Source organism: Cygnus atratus, chromosome 5, assembly GCF_013377495.2.
Source record: "Cygnus atratus isolate AKBS03 ecotype Queensland, Australia chromosome 5, CAtr_DNAZoo_HiC_assembly, whole genome shotgun sequence".
Classification (NCBI taxonomy): Eukaryota; Metazoa; Chordata; class Aves; order Anseriformes; family Anatidae; genus Cygnus; species Cygnus atratus.
The window spans coordinates 12,999,094-13,019,697 of NC_066366.1; the positions used below are offsets into that span (position 1 = coordinate 12,999,094).

Here is a 20,604-nt window from a genome sequence, read left to right on the forward strand (position 1 = left end):
GCTGAATTCTGCAGATCCCCATCTTATCTGAGTTTGTGACTATGTTAAAATGATAAATTAGTTTTGGCAAGTGAATTTATAGATTTATAGGCTTAGTACTGTGAATCTATTTATTGCTGTTTTTATTTTCTTCAGTGGTTGAAAGGCCAGGAGCCAGGAAGGAGGCCTATAAATCTTAACATTAGAGATGGGAAGGGTAAGGTGTTTTACATAAACACAGGAGCTAAACAATAAGGTTTTTTTTTTGTTTGTTTTGTTTGTTTTGAGAGAGAAAGGGCAATGTATGACAGATTTCTTTTGAAGATTTTAAGTTACAGAAAAAGAGAAAAAAATCTGCAATGTACATCCCCTTCACTGTTCTCATTCCAGATTTTGTTGATTTTCACAAAAAGGTTGTATGTGTTTCAGTCAAAAACATTGCTTCTTTTAAATGTAAAAGTGATTGCAGGTTATTGCCAGAAGGAGAATAAATGACAAAAGAAAACAAGCCTGTTTACCTCTTTGGAAGGTGATAAAACTGCTGAGTTTTTCTGGGGGTAAGAATACTTTGGGAATCTCCTTACCTTTAGATGAGATGTCTGACCCAAACAGTGGTTTGCTGCGCTCCACTACAGATCGCATGTGGGAAAAACACAGTCCCCATGGGAAAGCAGCAAAGTAGAGCTGCATGTGGCACAAAGCTGCTGGAGGGGTGCTGGGAGCAGCTCTTGTAAATGATAAAAAAAAAAAAAGGCAAAAAAAAAAGCGCCTAGCATCAGTTTAAAGTAGTCTAAAGAGCTACAACCTGCATGGCTGCGTGGGAAAGCACCAGAGGTAGCAGCAAATATTTAACTGTTCTCGTAAAACTTTGCCTGGGCTATGTGCAGTGATTCTCTGGGTGAGATGAACAAGATAGCCCAATCAAGTCCACATCTTTGGATGTCTTTGGATGTCCCAATCAAACCAGCTTCTCATCTCCTCTTACTGAGAGGCACCCTGCGCTCCCTGATTGAAGCTGGTGGCAGCACTTGATGGAATATGCTGGGAGCTTACAGCTAGGGTAAAGTTTGAAGCTCTGAGAATCTCTCCCATGCCCTTGTATTTGGGATGAAGTGGGTAAGCAGCAGGTTCTAGAAGTAACATGGGTACTTCAGTTTGAAACGAGCCATTAAGGAAATTCATAAACTCTCTGGTAATAGCAGGTGATGACAAGAAGGACTCAAGGGTATAGGGGCTGGCGGTGGCTTCAGAAGAGGACTGCCTCTTACCTTGGCAAGCACAAGGGAAACTCCCTCCTCCTCTTTCCCTTAAACCAAAACAATCCCCCTTGGAGCATTTTGGAAGGGAGTACTAGTGCACTAAGACGACAAGGCGGCCTGCCACATGGGCCTGAGGAACTGCTTCCAAGAAAGAAATCCTCGTACACACAATATCACAGGAACTTGAGCCCCTTCTGTATCAAAGCTACTTCCTCAGAGGCCTTTGAAATTCATTCTCCTTTCCAAGGTCTAATGAAGTCTGAGACCTTCAAGAAGAGAAAAAAGAGATTCCTGCCAAAGCACCCCACTCCCTGAATTTTTAAGAGATCAGAACAATTCAAGCTGTTCGTTCTGCAACTATATATATGACAATACATACATGACAAAATGGGATATATAAAACAACACTGCCTTCACGCTCCTTCTTCTTCAAGTCCCTAGTTTGAGAATGGTTGAGGGCAGGGGTAAATGAGGAAGAGAGAAATTTTTCTAAACCCAGGAAAAACAACTAAGAGACAAAGCGATGACATTTTCAGAAACTGAAAACCGATTTACCACAAAATATCACTGTAGCATTGGCATGAGGCTAGAGCAACTAAATCCTGAGTTATCACCTAGCATAACTCTAGATTTCCAAGGAGCAGAACTGCCACTTTGACACGCTGCGTACTCTCATATAATAGAACTGTTTCGGGTACTTATGGCGGGACAATGGTAACAGCAAGAACAGCAGCTGATGACTCTGCAGCAACCCAGCTAAGCTGTTCTGGTGCAATTTCCACACAAAGATTAGATCAGCTTGTGGCTGAAGTGAAACCTTAGATCACGACAAGCTTTGCTCTGATATTTCATGGGAATCGTGTAGAGACAGGCTCTGTAGTGGCTGAACATAGGATGAGAAATGTGCAGGCTCCCGGGACGAGCTGCTAAGACTGCAGGACTCAGTTTAGATTTTGGTCCTTCTGGAACTGAATGCCATTAAGTTTTCTGAAAGAAAAATTTCCAGGCATTAAGACTCATGTTCACACAACGGGTATATTCAAGGCCTCAAGAGGATTCTAGATTGCTGTCTCTTCTCGTATAAGTAGCTACTGCACCAGTGACCACTTCCCCTATTAAGCCTCATGCATGTGCTGAGACTTTCACCAGCCTGTCCCTTAATACTCCAAACCCTGAATAGATCACCAAAATCCCTTTCAGTCCCCAGCTCTCCCAAATGCTTCCCAGCCCCAGCCTCACCTCAAGCTGCCCTGACTGGGACTTGAACATCTGTTGTCCCTCTTGGAAGCAGCCCTTATTCTTGCCTATCAGAATGATAAATCTTAATCCTAGCCCAAATCCTGACCTTGGCTCTGGTGAAAAGCCACTGAACAGTTCTGTTCAGCATCCTGTTGCCTTCACTTAATTTCAAAGCAGCCTTATGATTGTGCTCTCACAGAAAGAGTTAGGAGTACAATTACTCAACCCTAAATTGGATTCACAGCCACATACCAAAGAGTAGACATGAGGAACATCCTAGGAACTACCACTGCTTGCTTTGAGAACATTGGGCTTCAGCAGACCACAGTTTAGACTAGCATTAGGCAGCTGTAAAGAACAGCTTTTACTGGAATACCAGAAGGCTTGCATACATAATGAGAGTTGTTGTGGCAAGGACCCAGTGACTTCTGCCTAGCTTGCAGGGAGGCCTGTTTCAGTGCTAAGTGAACTTCAGGGTTCAGATTGGCTTTATCCTCCTTTTTCCAAAATATAAGCATCAAAGAGTTTCGGTCTGTCTCCTGCATGTAGGTTTCCAAAAGCAAGCTGTGACCTAAAGCCAGAGAAGGCTCCTCTAAGCTGTGATTACTTTCAGGGACACAGAGTTTCAGCAGCCTTTGATTAAAGTTAGGATTATGGATTGGAAATAGCTGGGAGCTCCTTTTGATGATTAATCCCAGAAATTTGCAGAAGAGGGTAAGAACTGTTGCACTAGGGCTCCTGGGCTCGTGCTTTGTTTGTGGTTAAACCTATAGCATCAAACTGTCTGTCTTAAACACTAGAGCTGTATTTGGGGTTAGGCTTTGCTTTTGGAAAAGTAAAGAACATGGCCAGTTGTTATGTCCTCGAGCCTTCTCAAGGTTGAACAAGAAAATAGCAGCATCCAGGGGTGTTATTTAGACACGGAGTCTCAGCAGTCACGATGATGTGTCAGGGTATGTGGAAAACAAGGAGAACGTGTGTTGTTTTTACATATAAAAGACTCCCACAGATAAAGAACTACTTGCAGTAGGAACCCACAGCTTGCAGCTGCTTCCCTGACAGCCATGCAATGACGAAGACTAGGCCTGGGAAGGATCAGCCTGAACTTTTGTCTTCCCTGCCCAACCAAGCACTGGTTGCCTGCAGCTGCTCATTATTCTGGGCATAGGTTTGAAGCAGAGACCATGGTCAGAGGTCATACTAGGACTTGAGAAAAAAATAAAAAAGTACACATTTTGGTGCAATTTTAATTCAATCTATGCCATCCCAAAGCACAAAATTAATCTTAAATTTATCCACAGATTAATACTAATTTCCATTAGCATAAGTTTTCTTAAACTAGAACCTTCTCACACTGCTTTTCATCCTTCACTGCTAACTCATGTCTCATTTAATTCCTGTGAAGAAAATGTTACTGAAGCCACTGAATCCTATCAACACCAGCTTTCATCCATTCCTGAGGACTTGGCAAATCCCAGATGCAATGTTTCTTGCTCCAGTCCTCTTAGTAGCTCTTAGTTGCAACGAACTCCACGAAGAAACGTTGGCTGTTGGATTCTGCATTGACGCTTTTCATTCATTACTGCATATTGAGCACTTCAAACACTTCCTGCCCAAATTCTGGATAACCCTAAACCTGACACAGCATGTTGGGCTGCTCCCCCTAAGCATGTCTCACAGCAGCAGTGTTACCAGTTAGGCTTAGGCTTGATGACACAAATACAGCCTGCCCCCACCCCGTAAATAGGCTATCAAGACATTCTGTCACCAGTTAGTCCATTATAAACAGGTGAATTTTACGGTATTAAAAAGTTTTTATTTTTCCTCGCCTGGATCCTGACCGCAATCTTTCCTCTCCAGTAAGCTATGCTTGCTTTACTGATGGATCCTGTTACAGGAATCTGGCAACACCAGCCATAAGCACTGCAAGCTGTCAAGGATCCTGAAATATGTCACTCTCACAACCCTTCTGGCCCTTGGTTCCTATCTCATGTGTGAAACATGTCTGCGTATTATAAACCAACTACATTCTTCAGCTGAAGTCCTTTCCCTGTAGACAACAGTCAGCCAGTTTTAATGCTGAATTCTAGCACGACCACACACACAGTAGGAGAGGGTGGTAGAGGCTGCCACATTAAGGACAGGGTTGGAATTGTGTTTACATGGCACTGAATTGTTGGCAGCACTGCAAAGTTCCTACAAGGTCCTGGTGGCACCAACAGAGGCAAGCAACAACAAAGAAGTTCTGTCAGTTTGGGAGAACAAAGTTTGGGAGTGGGAAGCAGTTGCCCTACAGATTTCACTGTTAAGAGAGGAACTAGCAGACTACCCTTTTCTACCAAGCTGGTTTCAAGGTAGACTCTCCTCCACTTCTGCTTTACCCTCCTCTTTGCTATTCGAGCACAGCAGCCTTCAGCATGGCCTGCAATGAATTCAAGAAGAAAGGAGAAAAGATCTCATTACCATTTTGCTGCCTATTAAAGAGTGAGACAATCTAGCTGTGGTAAAAATAAATAGCTGTATGCAATTATGAGAATCGCCAGACATCTCATTTTATGTCAGGCAAGGCTATTGCCTAATAGGAATACAATGTAATCCTGCTGTTGCCTTGCTCAGATGAGAGATGGCCTTGAGCTAATTAGCTTCCACTACAGCCAGGCATGAAATTGCCAATTTTATGATAGTCATCTGATCAGCAATGTGCTCTCTGCATCTTCTCATCACATAAAAGCTGGTGTAACCAGCTTCTTCACTCCTCTAACACAGTGCAGGCTCTTTTTAACGACCACCGTGATACTGAGAAAAAGTTAAGAGGAAATGAGAGGGTTCCAACTTTTAGACACAGCTCAGGTCTTCAGCCATGGTCCTGTGTGGGTGTCTTCCCACCTTTGCTCACAGCTCGTCACCCCAAGGAGAATCTCTGCAATCAAGGGAACAAACTGACTCTACCAAGAGCTTACAGCCCACAGCTTTCTGCAGCCAAACATCTTCATCAAGTTTGGGCACTTTCCTAGCCAAAGCAGGAGTTGCTGGGGACTTCAGGAATAGCCAGCAACTGTGAGAAAGAGCATTCAAACCAGGATGTTACGGCAGGCAGAAGATTGTTTTCATAAAGGCTGTGGTGAGATCGTGTAAAGTAATAGAGTGCCAACACTCGGATGTACTAAAAAGGCAACACTGGCAATCTAGTAGAATGTTTTATAAACAACTGGTTTCATACCGATCCTGAAACGAATGGGAAAGGCGGCAGAGATGCTGAAGGATAAAGGTGCTGTGGTTTCTTTATTCCCTGCTGACGCCTTGCTGTCACTGTCCGCACTGCAGTGCTCCTGCCCAGGCACAGCGCTGGCCCCTCTTGGTAACCTTCGGGTGGCCTGACACGGTCACACTCACCTTGGCTGGAAGCTGTTTGTCCCGCTGGCCTTCACAGCCCGTGTGAAGCATCCCTCAGCAGACCAACCTACTGACTGCATCCCTTGTGGCCGCTGCTGTGCGGGTCGGGTCCATCCCTGAGGCACCTCTGGGCATGTCTCCTCGCAGGCAGGATCTGTCCCTGCTGCCTGCCGTGTCCTCAGTGCCTCGCAGAAGGGCAAAGCGAGGCCTTGGTGCCACCACACTCATCCTCAAGATGAGCAGCTCCAAGCCATGCTCCTGCTTATCGGGGTGAACCCCATGGCAGCCCTGGCCACCTCTCTGGCCTCCACAGAGGGTGCTCACCAGTGGGTGCCCCTCCTGCCCAGGCCCACAGGTCTTCCTGCCATTGCCCCTGCCAGAGGATTCCAGAGCCTTCCATGCTGCCCGGCCCTGCGGCTGCCCATTTTATGCGACTGTGAGCACAGGTTGGCCCTAGGGCCACTAGGGAGTTCAAGATCAACATGTTTCTTGAGGACTTAATCAGTTATTTCTCATTTGGGAAATAACAGGCCCTGTGCAAGCACAAAACCAGCCCCACAGGTGTCCACAAGCAGCATTTTGCTGCTAAGATCAAAAGACTTCCTCACCGCCTCATGTCCCTCTGCCCTGACAGGTGTGGCAACAGGGTGCTCTCACTTAAGAAAAAAATATTATATATATAACATACATGTCGTATATAAATCAACCTGTATTGATGAAATGCTGTTGTCAGCATGTCAGTCATACGAACTCCTAGGATATTGCTCTTCAGAGTTGCTGAATTAATTGCATCATTTGCTTATAATAGGTTTGTACCATTTCCTAATTTTACATACTGCTTGGAGAAGTTGCAGCAAGGGATGTTAAAAACCAACAGTGGCAGCAGGAGCCCATGATTTTTATGCATTTAAATTTCTGTCATAATATTGAAGTATCATATTTTAAGTTTGATTTCATAATAGAGATCCCTTTACTCCCCCAGTTGAGTAAACATCTAATTAACGTTTGCATCAGCAACAACATGTGACATTCAGTTAAACAGCACCACAATGCAGCATACAGCTGAGTTTACCTCAGATGGGATTTCATTTCAGGTCAGGATTTCATTTCAGATTGGGATTTCCTAGCTATTTGCATGGTTTTAAACCATAACACTGCTTTCTTGCAAACTTCATGCATCAGACTTGTGGCATTCTGTTTTAAAAATAATCAGATTCTTTATTGTTAGGCAGACTATGTTCAAAGCACCCCTGCAAGTCAGTCCATGATAAACCTCCAAGGACAAACATTCATAACACATTCCTGAGCATGGTCCTCTGCCCCTTCATCACTGGGTTTCCAGGATCTCATATGTTCCTTCTTTCCCATGAATCTCCATCACACACCAGCGCAGATGAAATTCTTCACAGGACACAGAGATGGTTTAAAATACTGCTTGGGCATTCAGAGACTTAAGACTTCTCTATCAGAAAGGCACAGCAGCTTCCTGCTTGGCTAGCCCAAGCCACCCCGCACAGCTTTGTACTCTCACATTCAAAGAAGTTTTAACAGAGTATGGGTACTACTTTTAACAGAGTATAGAGGTACTTCCTACCTGTGCTTCCCATAGGTCCTGCAAACACTTTGCTGTTTCCAGGTGACTACGTCAAGTACATGAGTTTTGACGAAAGGGCCCCCACTGACTGCTCCCAGCGGCTTCTCTCAGACCCCACGCAGCAGCCACCTGACTGCTGCTCTGCACTGCTTGAGCCTGGCCAAGTCCTGCAGGTCTGAAGAACGGCCTACAGAGGTCTAGAGGAGTCGCTCCAAAACAGAGAGCAAGTGTTCAGCTTGCTTCTTCTATGGAAGTGAAAAGTCAAAGTGGGCCTGTCCCACAGATTTGTTGCAGACGCCTTAACTTGAAGGGGAAGCAGCAGATGCTCCCAATCTCTAACTCCACCCAGCCTATGTGCAACAGTAGTAATTTGGATAGTTTCTTTTATTTTTTCCCCTTTCAACCCCCAGATCTTAAGAAATGCATATTTAAAAGCAAAAACTTACCCCTTTCTCTCAGGTGCAGCCAACACTCTTCACTATTCACATGGGAGAGAACTTACACTTCTAACCCAGTCTATACTCTCAATACCAATACATCCTGTTGTTAGGTCACATATTTAGAATATGGTTTTACAATTCTATTTTGTCCAATTCCAGCTCTTTTACATAATGTTTACCTCAAATCACCCACTAAGGAAGCAGGAGAAACCTCTCCATGTTATCAAACTTTTTCCAGTCTTGTTTAAGCAGAAGAACAAAAACAACAACAAAACAAAACCCACTTTGTTTTAAATGAACCTACGCCCTCCAGGGAAACACTCTACTGCCAAAAGAATTTCCAACCAGTGCTAACCAGAATTAATTACAATATGGTATTAAAAGGACAACTTATTTTGAAATACTTAAGAGCATCGTGAAACAGCCTCTGCCAAAATTAAAGGTCTGCTCTCTGCTGGGTTATTGTTCCAGGCTGTCTGCAGACATCTCTGCATGAGTTACGCTATTCTGACATCATTTTGCAAGTGCATTGCCCAAAGCACATGCCTGTACTATAACATGGTCTTGACAGGACCTCACATTTCCACCCTAGTAAATCCTAAATAGTTTCCAGAAGTGCTATGTAGAAAATACCCAGGAAGCATGCTGGGTAAGCAATTCATATGAACACATGCTCTGGGATTCTTGCTGTCTCTGAAGAACTTCCATATGTCCAGTCTGCAACTCTAAGCAGGCCAAAAAGAAGAAAAAGTTAGTGCTGGAGATCAGAGGAACATGCACCAGACTGTCACAACCGTTGTTCTGGGGTTAGTTACTTGGTGCCAGATCCAGAAAGAACTACAGACAGAGCCAGGGAAATTGCTCGGGCAAGGAGAGAACATGGACAAGGCCTAAGGTTATGAACAGCAGGTAGTGCTGACAGGAGTCATATGATGAGCAAGGTCTGCAACAGTGGTCACATAGTGAGGATCTGGGGTCCTAGGGCAGGTCTAGATCTGATCCAGGTCTGGAGCAGCAGTACGATGGCCTCATATAGGTACAAGACAATTCCTAACCTGGTGACCAGTTCCTAACCTGGTGACCATTTCAACACCACTCACAGAACAAAGAGCAGTATCAACATAACCTCTGAGCTGCTGCCATTGCTCAAACCAACATTGTGAAGAAACGGGAGTTAATATCACCTGGAGCCTATGGGATGAAAGGAAAACGCTCTTTTTTCTTTAGTTTTCTAGAGATGTGACCTGTTGTAGTTACAGAAATAGGTTTCTAGATTTTCAGCTCAGCTCTGGACTGCTGTGGGCAGGCAAGTCACCTCATGATGCTGTAAGGGACATAAAGGAAAGACGACACCAAAGATAAGTCAAATTTAAGCCAATACCATCCTTGGGATCTAAAGCAGGATTTTCCCTCCCAGATTCCATGCTTCTTAGAGCATCCACATACAACTTTGAGCCTTATCCTTCTCTTAAATCCCTACGTTAAATAGGTGTAACATTTTGCCCGGAGAAGTGAGAATACCTTTTCTCCAGATCCAGAGTATTCACTATTCCCTTAATCCCTCTCCACAAAAGCCAAACAGCACACACATCCCCGCCAATTATGTTATTAGGAGCTTAGAAGGGAGAAACCAGAAAATTCTTATGTACGAGAAGAAAGAATGTATGGCTAAGGTTATACAATCTACCTAGGCAAAGGCTGTTTCCCCTGTTTGGCAGAAGAGATTCTTACCACATGGCAAGAATTTGCAGGTGTTCTACCAACACACCACTCCTAGAAACGGTTTACAATGACCAAACCACACTTGCTAGCTTTACTAGCACCATTTTACCAATAGCTTCGGTTCACTGACAGCATAGCTCTTGCTAGGAATGTTTTGCAAGCTTACAAATATTTGAGGACTTCCACGTTAGCAGATTTTGCACTGACAAGTTTTTAGCATCAACCTGGCTTAAGATCTCATTCAGAAATCCTGGCTGCCATCTGAGGTTTATTCTTTGTAATAAAAGGCCAGGGCTAGAGCCAAGAGTCTCAGAGGCTAATGGGTTAGAGCCAGACCATGAATAATTAAGGGTGTGTTCTGCATTTATGGCATTTAGTGGCAGCAACTGGCTGTGAAAATGCATTTGTGGGAATCCCATGGTCCTTGGGCTTTCCAGCAATGAGCCCCGATAGCTGCTGTTCCTCACCTTTCCCAGCCAAGGCAGTCTGACACCACCGCTTGCAGTCTGTCCATCAGCAACCAGAATTCAGCCTACTATCAAACTCATCTTCAATTCCTGAGCCAAGCTGGCCAGGACCAGCCACACCACCACATGTGGGAGAGCTGCAGAGACAAGAACAGCTGCCACACGTTACATTCGAGTACGTGCCATGCAGAAACCATGACAAAGAACAAGATGCATTGTGACCTACAGACTTACCCATACTAACTCTAATGCAATTCCTCTTCTCTTTCCGGAAGGAAAAGTGCCTCACGGGAAGAATTATAGCAGCTTCCGAGTTCCTTGTGATTATGCAGAATGAAGAATGTCACCAGTTCATTACCAGGGGCCTTACTTCAGGCCACAGGGAGGTCACAACTATACTCATACAATATTAATTATCGGCCTGGGACAGCTATATAGCAGCTTGTTCGTTACACACAAAATACTTCCATGTGCTGAGCTACTGCAGATGCTGGTACTCTGGGTTTTGCCAGACAAACATTGCAGCTCCTAAGAAGTCTGTGAGCTGCTCTGATTTCTAGTTCCAGCAGCAAACCTTTACCTTCGGAGATAAGCCAGGAACCTTGACCAAGATTCAAGTACACCTCAGGAGCAGCAATAGGGTTTTTGCTCTCTGACACTCTGAGGGCCTTTTTTTTTTTTTTTTTTTTCCTAGAGTGCTTTTTAGGACACATTTATAAGCATCATATCCCCTCCTAGCCTCCTCCCAACCTACCCTCCAAAGGAACTGAAGATGAGGGGAAACAAGAAAAAGATGGAGACAAGAAAAAAAGCAGCAGGAGAGGCTCCTTGTGCTATCTTCAACTTCCAGAGCTACTTCAGGCAGAAACCCCAGAAGTAAGCACAACCCATATACCCATATACAGTAGAAGACATGCAGCAAAATATCCAACTGCGTGCTGCTCCAAGAGATGGAAGGGAAAATTATCCCTAAAATGCCAAGCAGGCAGCACAAATCGTTTATGAGAATACATTTGTAATTACAAGTTATTTTAGCTACCCTGCTGCCAGGAGTAACTAGGAGCAGAAGGAAGTGATCAGTGTCATCATCTCACCCCCCAAGGGACCAGTCAAGGCTGGTGATACGACAGCACTCGGGCTTGAGCTTTCTTGGTGGAACACCTCCCTCCAGTGGCCAAAGGCAAGTGGTTTCCACAGAGCTCAGGCAGCCGGAGGCCCAGCACAGTCTGAAGGAGCAAGTTCTGCTCCCAGATCAGACAGGTCAGTGCATCCTACTTGAGTCCAAGATCCATTCCAGCACCTCTTGCTCTATTTTGGCTGATCAGGGTAACTCGAGTCTTGACTTCAGACCAGTTGCCACCAGTGCTTACTGGGAGCATCCCAGCACTTCATTCTCTGCAAACTTCACTCTGCTTTTTTGAACATCGAGGACTTGCATCACATTTAGTTGTTTTCTAAAGCAACACCACAAGACTCCACAAGTCTGGTTGAATTCCACTCTTCAAATATGGAGATCGCTTAGCCTAGGAGATAGCAGGTAATTCAAAGGAACTACCACTTCGCTCACCCTAAGACAGACATGCTTCATACATACAGTGTTCCTAAAACAAGGCAAAGTTTACCCTAGAACACAGCTAGGAAAATTGTCACCTCCGTCTGTGGGGCAGTATTTTCATAGCCCACACGAATCTCACCCAGACTGCAGAAGAACTTCTGAAGACCTCAGAGCATAATGGCATATGCTTCCTGCTTTTTGACAGGGCCTCTGCTACTTTGAACAAACAAGGTGCTAGTGATTTGCATGTGAAGCAGAAGGGGACAGACAGGAAGCAAGGAGAAACCACTACAATGCACAAGACTTAGCCAAAGTATTTTTTTTTTTTTTTTAGCAAAGTCTTTATTACAGAAATAATCACCCTCTAGACTTTTACATCTGTACATGCATTTCTTCCAGTTGGAAGATGTTGCTAAAAACAGACAAAAAACAAAAATAGGAAACCCAGCATGGGCTTCTTTTTACTTGCTGCTCAGCATTGGCATCTGTAACTTAACAAGAATCTTACAAGTAAGAACACGTTAGAGAATAGACTTTATACTATGGAAGCTAGCAAGCTTTACTGCTACGAAAGGTGCCTTCTGCTATAGCAAAGGTCAGCTGGAAGGGTCTGCGCAAGAGAGGGCAGGGGCCTCAGAATAGCAAAGCCTTATCAGACCTCCAAAAAAAAAAAAAAATCAGTTGCCCAGTCATATCTACTCTTCCCAGTCACCACTGAGTCCAGACAAGGACACTGCAGGGACTCTGTTCCCCTGCACGGGCCTTTCTTGCCAGAAGGGAAGTTGAGTGGGTAGGGAAGCCATGCCTTTGAACTGCTACTAGGGCTATTCCTACCAACCCCAGCCCTGACAAGAACAGGACTGACTGTCCTGGGACCATTTCTGTAAGGCAAAGGCTCTCTTCACCACATACCTTGCATCACGTCTCGGGCAAGGACCATCCACTTCTCTCCTTCGCAGCTTCCTGCTGCCAAGGTATTTATTGCATGCATATGCAACTGCAGGAGATCTGTTGTGCCCAAGCCACCTCGAGGACTGAGGATTTCTGCCCAGCTCCCTTATTTAAGAAGTTGGGGTAGTTCTTCCATGCACATTTCTTAACTTTCTTGTGCTCTACACCACTCCTTGCTGCTGGCCACTGGCAGAAAGGAGTGAACAGCCCAGCCGTGAAGTACACAAACCACCCAGCCTGCATGAATGTAAAACCAGCTCTTTCTCTGCTGCAGTGTTTACGCTCAAGGCCAGCCACTAGCAGTCATGGCTCCAGACCACAGTGGAGTCAGAAGACTGGACAACTGAAAATAAAAGCAGTTTATCCTTGCATCCAAACTACAGAACCTAAACTGGGCACTGGTAGCAGTGATATCTCCAATATACAATGCCTGCAATCCAGTCAGATCCCTCCATACTCATTATTAAAAAACAGTTAACACTTCATGTTCATAACAGGGGCGGGGGGGAAGAATCCAGTTAACCATAACCTCTACAAAAGTTGGAAACCCAAGAATGCAACTAGCAGAGCCAGCCTGGGGCTGAGTCTACACCATGCAGCAGTCTCTGAAGTGCCTCCAGGCTGACAGGAGCCTGAAAAGCAGTGCTAGAAGTGGAGGAAGAAAAAGAGAGGCAGATGGGAGAAACTGTAAGCATCAGACCCAGAACCCAAGGGACCCATTCCAAAAGCAGCTGAGCACCACCACCGCAATCTGCCAGGCCGCACTAGGAACAGGTTGGCTTGGCTCTCTCCCAGTGGCTCGTCACACTCAAAGGGAAGAGCTCCACTGAAGGCAAGGCTTGGCGGGCTCCAGACGCAGGAGAAGTGATTATGAGGGTAGTGCTCAATAGCTGAGATGAGAGTCTAGGTCGGAAGATGCACAGTAGAAGCAGAATCAGGTTAATCACAAGGAACAAGGCCTATAAAGCACAACTAGTTACCACCACCACATCAGTGAAGCAGGTAAAGATACCAAAGCACTGGAATCTCAACAGCAATCCTGACTCATGGGACAAAAGGAAAGTATTTCTTTTGGGGGAGAAGGGAAAGATGTGGGAGAATAGGAAGGGGGAATAGTTATTGTATGTTAGGCCAAGTGGATTGTAGAATTGAGATATGAATAGGATATTTAACATGGAGCAGGCAGCAAAAGCATTGTCCCCTCAGGTTAATCAGGTGTCTCGTGATGTGAGACAATTAAGTTCTGCTTCGTGAAGTAGAAATAATCCAGAGGCAGGATGAAGGTAGCCCAAGGGCCCTATGCCAGAAGATCAGGCTGTATTGCAACTCTAATAGTTCTTAGCAGAGTGGTATCAGAAATAGGATGTCACAGGAATAATGGTCAATGGTTGGACAGTCTGGGTGCGAGGCAGGAATGTTCTGTTTGTTCCTTTCTCTGTGGTGCCGTAGCTCTGGAGTCAGCAAACTCAAGACTTGGGCACTTTGGTGTAGTCTTCACTGTGTATGTTCTTGCAGAGTGAAATGGACAGTATCATCCCCAGGAGCTGGAATGAGTAATAAAGAATGGTAAGTCAGTCAGCAACCAAAGACAATAGGGTGGGAAGAAAGGGTGGTACAGGGGAGCAGAATACAGGGGTTTCCTTTTAATGGCACCACTCAGGTGAACAGAGTTGACCCAGCATACAAGGAAAATCCAATAATCAGGATGACAAAAATATTTTACTGCAAAAATACATGCCTTCATCTGGAATCTATACTATGGGCTTTTTAAGGCAAAAGGTGGGATTTCACCAGTGGTATGTTTCTTGTCGATTCACTGCATGCATAGGCAGGAAGAATGAGAGAAGTGCCACACAAAGCAGAAGGAACCACAAGTAGACAGGGCTTAATCCAGTCAAGGCAAGGAACAGTTCAAAGCTCCAGGCAGACAACATCAAGAGCTAGAACTGCACTGCCATCAAGTAAGGTGTCTATTATTAAAAACAGAAGTTGTATCTGCATTAAACCAGGTGTCTACTACTAAAAAAACCAACAAAAATACACAATAGCTTTGCCTTTGAAAGAATATGCATAGGAGGACAGGGTATGATCACGTATCAGGGAGTGACTTACCTCTATAACAGCAACACCTGTGCAGACCCCAAGAATGATACCAAGGTTGTCCTTCAACCACTTCTGTACCTCATCCACGCAACCCTATAGAGAAAATATGGTCACAGGGGAAAGAAGCAAAAATCTAAGTATTTCAGGATTAAAGATCTGTAACACATCTCTTCTCCTGCATGCACAGATTATCCCAGTTACATGCTATACCAAATCTCACAGTAGAAATTCGTCACCCTGTTCACTAGAGTGAAAAACATTCTCCACAATAATTTCCAGAGGAGTAAGGACAATGCGACTTCAGCAAAAGCTTCACGCGCACCAGACATTCACTCACCTGCTCATGAACAGGCCAGACATCCGGTGCAGTGCTGTTCGATGGGCCATCCAGGCTACAGAAACCTGTATTTTCAGGTTTCACGTTGACACTGCAGGAGCAGGGATACAGAAGCATGCTTTCGTTTTTAAGAATCTTATTATTTTCCCAGTCCTTTGCTCCATCCCAGCCACAGCAGGAGATCTAATAAGCAAAGAGAGCACTGTGGTCATACAATTCACACTGGTAACACGCTGCATGTGAAAACAAACAGGAAGTAGGGGCAGGCAAACACAGAGCAAGAACTTTTCAGCGTCTGGTTCCTAGTTTCAAGGTACCATTCAGGTTAGCTTTGGCCCCCATGACACACCAGCAGCCGGCCACCACACGGTGGCGTGGACATGCTGCCAAACCCCAGCGAGTTACAACTAACTTGCACCCGCCTGGCTGCAGTTTGGGACTGGCTGGAAGACGAGATGAGGAAAGTTTTCCATCCGAAGAGACGTTTACATTCCTATACCCCCACGTGATAAAACTGCAGTGCTGTAGGGGAAAGCACATCAGGAAGTCCAGCAAAGACTGCGATCTTATCTGTAACCACGTACCACCACGCAAGCACGGGGATCCAGAGCAGAGGCTATCAAACTTGAGGTGGAAGTTATGGAAAAAACCCTCTGCTCAGAAGGGAAATGTAATGTTTCGGTCTCACATAATGTACAGGAGAGTGGAGGTACTAACAACTGAACACCCACACCAGGATTAGCAACTGGTTTCCAAACAAGTGTTGAAAATCCAGCCTCCAGAAGGAACTACCTCCGCCTCACAGAGATTTGGACTTTAACGCCCGTCACTGGTTGACAGAACAACTCCCCCCAGCCCCTTTCAAATGCAAACTCTAGTGTATGAGGGGAACTGGATTCCTAACACTCCACTCCTCCAAAATGCTTTTTTTCTTCTGTTCCTACATAAAAAATGTAGGATCCTTTCTCTGTAGTAAGCTCAGCCTTCTCCTGATTCCTCTACAGGAAGCTGCAACTACAGTGATAAAACATGAACAAATCTTTCTCCAAGGAGGAGGAGTATTGTAGATCAGTGTTTTGCAGTAAGGAACAGAAGCAAAATGCTATTATTTGTACTCATTACACATCAGTCCCATGCTGGTCATGTATTTAACCACAACAGCCAGCCAGCTCTCAAGCTTGTGGTTTGGCAGTAAGCAGCTATCATGACTCCAGTGTGGCTCAACGCTGACCTAGTTGCTCAAGCACTGACCCTGATGCTAAAGCAGGAATCATGGGCAGCTGGATGGCTCCCAAGAATGCTGACACTTGCAAAGGAGCTGTCACAGTAAGCAGGCAACCCACACCAAGTAGTAAGGCAGCCAGTGCCGTTGACTTGCCTAGCAATAAGCTAGGGATTTTACTTGCTACGAAAACAGCATGCACTGTGACTTTCACGCAGACTAAGGCATTCTGGAAACACCACAGATGAAGGGCAGAAGTGTTGGTGTGCTGTTTGCTACACCAGACACATTGGGCTTTGCAGCCAATACTAGCTAGTCCTAACAACCAGCATGCAGGAGTGGTTCAGGGTCTTACCTAGCACTAGCAAGTGAGACAGTTTTCTAGTATGCAGACACCAGATATCACAGGCAACTTCAGAGATCAGACAAATCAGTGTGCTGTAGTGCTATCCAGCAGTCAAGTATGCTAGAAATGTAGCTTTTAAAGACATCTAATGGGTGTATATCAAAGAGGCTTGCACACTTAAGTCAAGTGGTACAGAAGATGGTTGCTGTCCATCACCAAGAAACATGGACAGACTATGGGCTACGGGGGAGCCTTTGGAGGTTGATAACATCGAGGAATGGATGTGAGCACCAGTAACCTAAACACACAGAACTGGAAAGATACGACAAATATGACAAAGGATCGAGAATCACCGTCAGGTCTCTCTTGCAATACCTGCTTCCCTGTCCTCAGCCTAGTTTTAAAGGCCATTTGCTGCACTGGCAAAATAGCACATTACCGTTTCTTGCTGCAACTTGTCTCACCTGTTTCTGCACATAGTCCCATGCATCTTGTAAGTTCTTATCACCATTCAAAGGATCATAATCTACAATCAGCTGTTGGACTATCTTGGACAACTCGTCTTTCAGCTGGTAAAGAAAAAAAAGGCAGGAGAGTTAGATTAGTCAATTCCTTGTAGTCTCTTTTTGGGGGGCATTGGGTACATGACATTCCTCCTTATCAGCTGTGTTAGTCCTACTGTGAGTCTGCCTCTCCCATAGCAAGGAACACGGGCTCATCACAGTCATGGGTGTTGAAACACTTTGCTTTACTCTAGGCTCCAGTGAACAAGGCTAGAGCAAAGACACAAACTGCAGATGGAGATTATAAGCACTATAAAAGAAAAAAGTGGAATGATTAGTACCTTCTGCTTAGCCCTTTTCTAAAGGATCTGAAGGAGACAGTAATAGGTGCTCAGACTACCACACTTCCACAGTACAGCCATTTTTAAGTTGCAGCAAAAAGACAGATACTTATTTCCCAATAATTTTATTGCTGTTTGTAATTGGCACATAAGCAATAAGGAGAAAAAGCAACCAGACAGTGGAAAATCCCCCAGACTGACCTTGAAATATCTTGCTCTGCAGCCTTGTCTACGCTTTTGAGAACAGGTGATAAATATGATCAACACGATGAAATACAAAATGGGTTTACCAACATAAAAATCCCACTATGGTGACCAGATGGTATTTCTTGCTGAGAGTTTTTTTCCAGACAGAAGTAAACACAACAAATCCACCCCAGCTTTCAATGATGTATGGCCTGCTGCTGCATAAGAGGGAAGTTGTTCTGGAGAAAGTGAGTTAATACAAAGTCCCATTTCCTCCACCAATCAGTTACTTCAGGTTTATTGAGTGGATGAGAGACTGCTACTCTGGTTCCTCAGAAGCTGAAGCTTGGAATAAATTCCTTCCTGTTCTGACTAACACATTATGTTTGTTACAGTGTTGTTAAGAAGCACTTCTGATGCACAGAGAAGTCCAGGCATCAGACTGAGCAATCATACAACCCCTTAAAACCGGAATAGAAAGGGAAGTAAATTTTTCTCACAGGAAAGCAAAGCCATGAAGTCATTGGAAAATAAATGTTACGGTGTATGGAAGACAACTGAAAATCTCCCACAAAAAACTTGGGATTCATGGTGACCACAAAAAAGGTGAACAAAAACCCCAGCCTACAGGCTTCAGTGATACAGAGTCAGAGAACAGAAACAGGTGGCCTAGTATGCATCAGGAAAATCCTTCCATAAGAGAGAGAGGAAAATAGCAGAACAAATATACAAAGCACAAACTGCATTTCTTCAGAAATGTTATATGCAGCTTGAGTCACTAATATTAAAAAAAAAGAAGTCAGCTGCTACCAAGTAACAGGTACAAATAAGGGGATATATGTACACAGCCTCGCTCCTGAAGGGAAGCTAAGACAGCAGCTTTGCTAAGTCCTTGTGCAGGCACAGAGAAGGGCTACGAACCCGACGAGCAATATAGAAACAGAACAAAGTATGGTTATCCTGGTAGGACACAGGCCGAACAACTGCTGCCTGCCACAGGTGAGACAGAGGGGAAGGATCAGTGCGAGGTGAAGGACAACGCTACCTTGTGGACTCATGGGCAATATATTTCTAACCTCGTGCTGCAAACGAGACTGACCTAGGATCTCAGCCACTGCAGAGAGAGGCCCTTTGCTGCCTCTCGGGGAAGGTCTGTGTCACTCAGCTGCTGTACGTATGCATCTGGGTTTTTTGACGTACAGCTGGTGGAAACTTCCCTTTTTCACAAGGTATTGATCTACCTCTCCCCAAACTCCTACAGCTGCTGCTTCTGTATTGAGACAGCAAGTACTACATCTGTCTAAACTGCCCACTAACAGTCCAATCACAAAATGACCCCTTCACCCCCATCCCTTGTCCAGATTTACAGCACCCCTCAGTTTGATGAGATATGCAAGCTACCACCCAGCAGGCTCCTCAACCCTCTTCCTCCCACCTCACTCTGGAGCTCTTCCCAGCCACCCTGTACACAGGGGACAGCTAACGCAGCTGTCACTGTTACGGACAGACCCAGATCACAAATGACTGGAGAGAAGCATCATTAGTTGTCTTGAGGAATGGGACACAGCTAGATCAGCCCAAGCACTGGGATGCTTCCACCCCTGTGTGTTACCTTTTTGTCTGTAGTGCTTCAGTATACTTCAGGTCAGTGTAAAAGGTTTTCCTCTTTCATCCTGCTGTTAAGCACTGCAAATGACTACGGCAAACACAAGACAGTAACAGAAAGCAGTGCCTGCTGTTAGAGGGAAGCTTCAGGCCGTGGCTCATTCACTTGTTACACCAGCAATTCTTCCTTGGAGACTTGAGCACAGCTCACGGGGATCAGCTATGTCAGGCCAGACAGACAGGAGCTGCGTGACCTTCCTTCTCATGATGTCTGACTCTTCCTCTCTTAATTACTTAGCTTCCCCTTTTCCTTCCCTTCAAATCAAGGCAGCCTGACCTGGTTCCTACTAATGAGATTGGCCTCGGCTGCTGCCATAAGCCTCAGCAGCTACTGAAGTCTGCGCTCCTACCCTCACCTCTGCTCAGCACGTAGGGAGGGAGGCAAGGAGAGATGGGGATGTCGTCCCGCAGCCCGCTGGGCTGTTTGCTGTTAGGCCAGACGGAGCCAAGGGTTGCTTCTGCCAGGATCCCAAGCAGAGCCTCTGTTCTCCATCCCAGGGCCATGCCACAAGCAGACACGGGGCCCGAGTTAGACATCCCCAAGTGCATCTGTGTAGGAAGCTACATCTCCGCTCTTCCTATATTCTTACACAAGCATAGGCAAGGAGTCTTACAAACAGCTCTGGCTTCAAAAATGGAGGCATTTAAATGAAAGACAGACAGGGATTCTTAGGTGTTTTAGAAAGTAATTGGAGAAAGGGGGATTATTACGCAAACAACGGCACAGGTCTGGAGAGCACACACAAAGACAGCTTGTTGGCGGGTTTAACTGGCACAGCAGCCCAAGGGGGAAAACAGGCACCTGCAGCTGAACGTCCTTCTGCACTCAGCATAGGGAAACAAAAAACAGCAAGCTAGAAAGGCATGCTGAACTTCGGCAGGCTTTCAACGCCTCTCTCGTCTTCACCCATTAAGGGTCTCTCAGGACATAGTGCTGCATCGAGCATGACTGCTCCAAAAAATTGCTACCTGTGCCCGGAGTCAGAAGGAATAACCCTACCGCCACACTGCAGGGGAGTCCAAAGCCTGGACACCAAAGCCAGGGAAATCCAGAAAGCAGCAGGGCTATCAGTCTTCCCTTTCCCATGGGCTGACTGGAGAGGGAGAAAAACTGAGTGCCAGAGGCAAGAGCATGGGTCTTTGCTTCCAGCCTTCATCACAAAATGAATCATGCATGCTTCTTCCACTGTCAGACACCATCGATCATCTATCCCATCCCTCTGAGACTCAAGCAACATCCCTCCCCCAGCACATTTATTAGCATCTAGCCTGAAAGCAAAAACAGGCTCAAGAACCAGGAGG

At 45.3% G+C, this 20,604-nt stretch overlaps 1 protein-coding gene across 1 annotated transcript in view; it reads right to left on the reverse strand.

The window, feature by feature from the left end:
- Nucleotides 1-11,964: 11,964 nt before the first annotated feature.
- Nucleotides 11,965-20,604, reverse strand: part of CD82 (CD82 molecule) — a 34,958-nt gene continuing 26,318 nt past the window's right edge. The window contains exons 6-9 of the mRNA XM_035550026.1: nt 17,072-17,176; nt 15,040-15,222; nt 14,712-14,795; nt 11,965-14,143 (exon numbers count right to left, since the gene is read on the reverse strand). Of these exons, the coding sequence (XP_035405919.1) occupies nt 14,066-14,143; nt 14,712-14,795; nt 15,040-15,222; nt 17,072-17,176 (450 nt within the window). The 3' untranslated portion in view covers nt 11,965-14,065. The remainder of the gene's footprint in view (nt 14,144-14,711; nt 14,796-15,039; nt 15,223-17,071; nt 17,177-20,604) is intronic.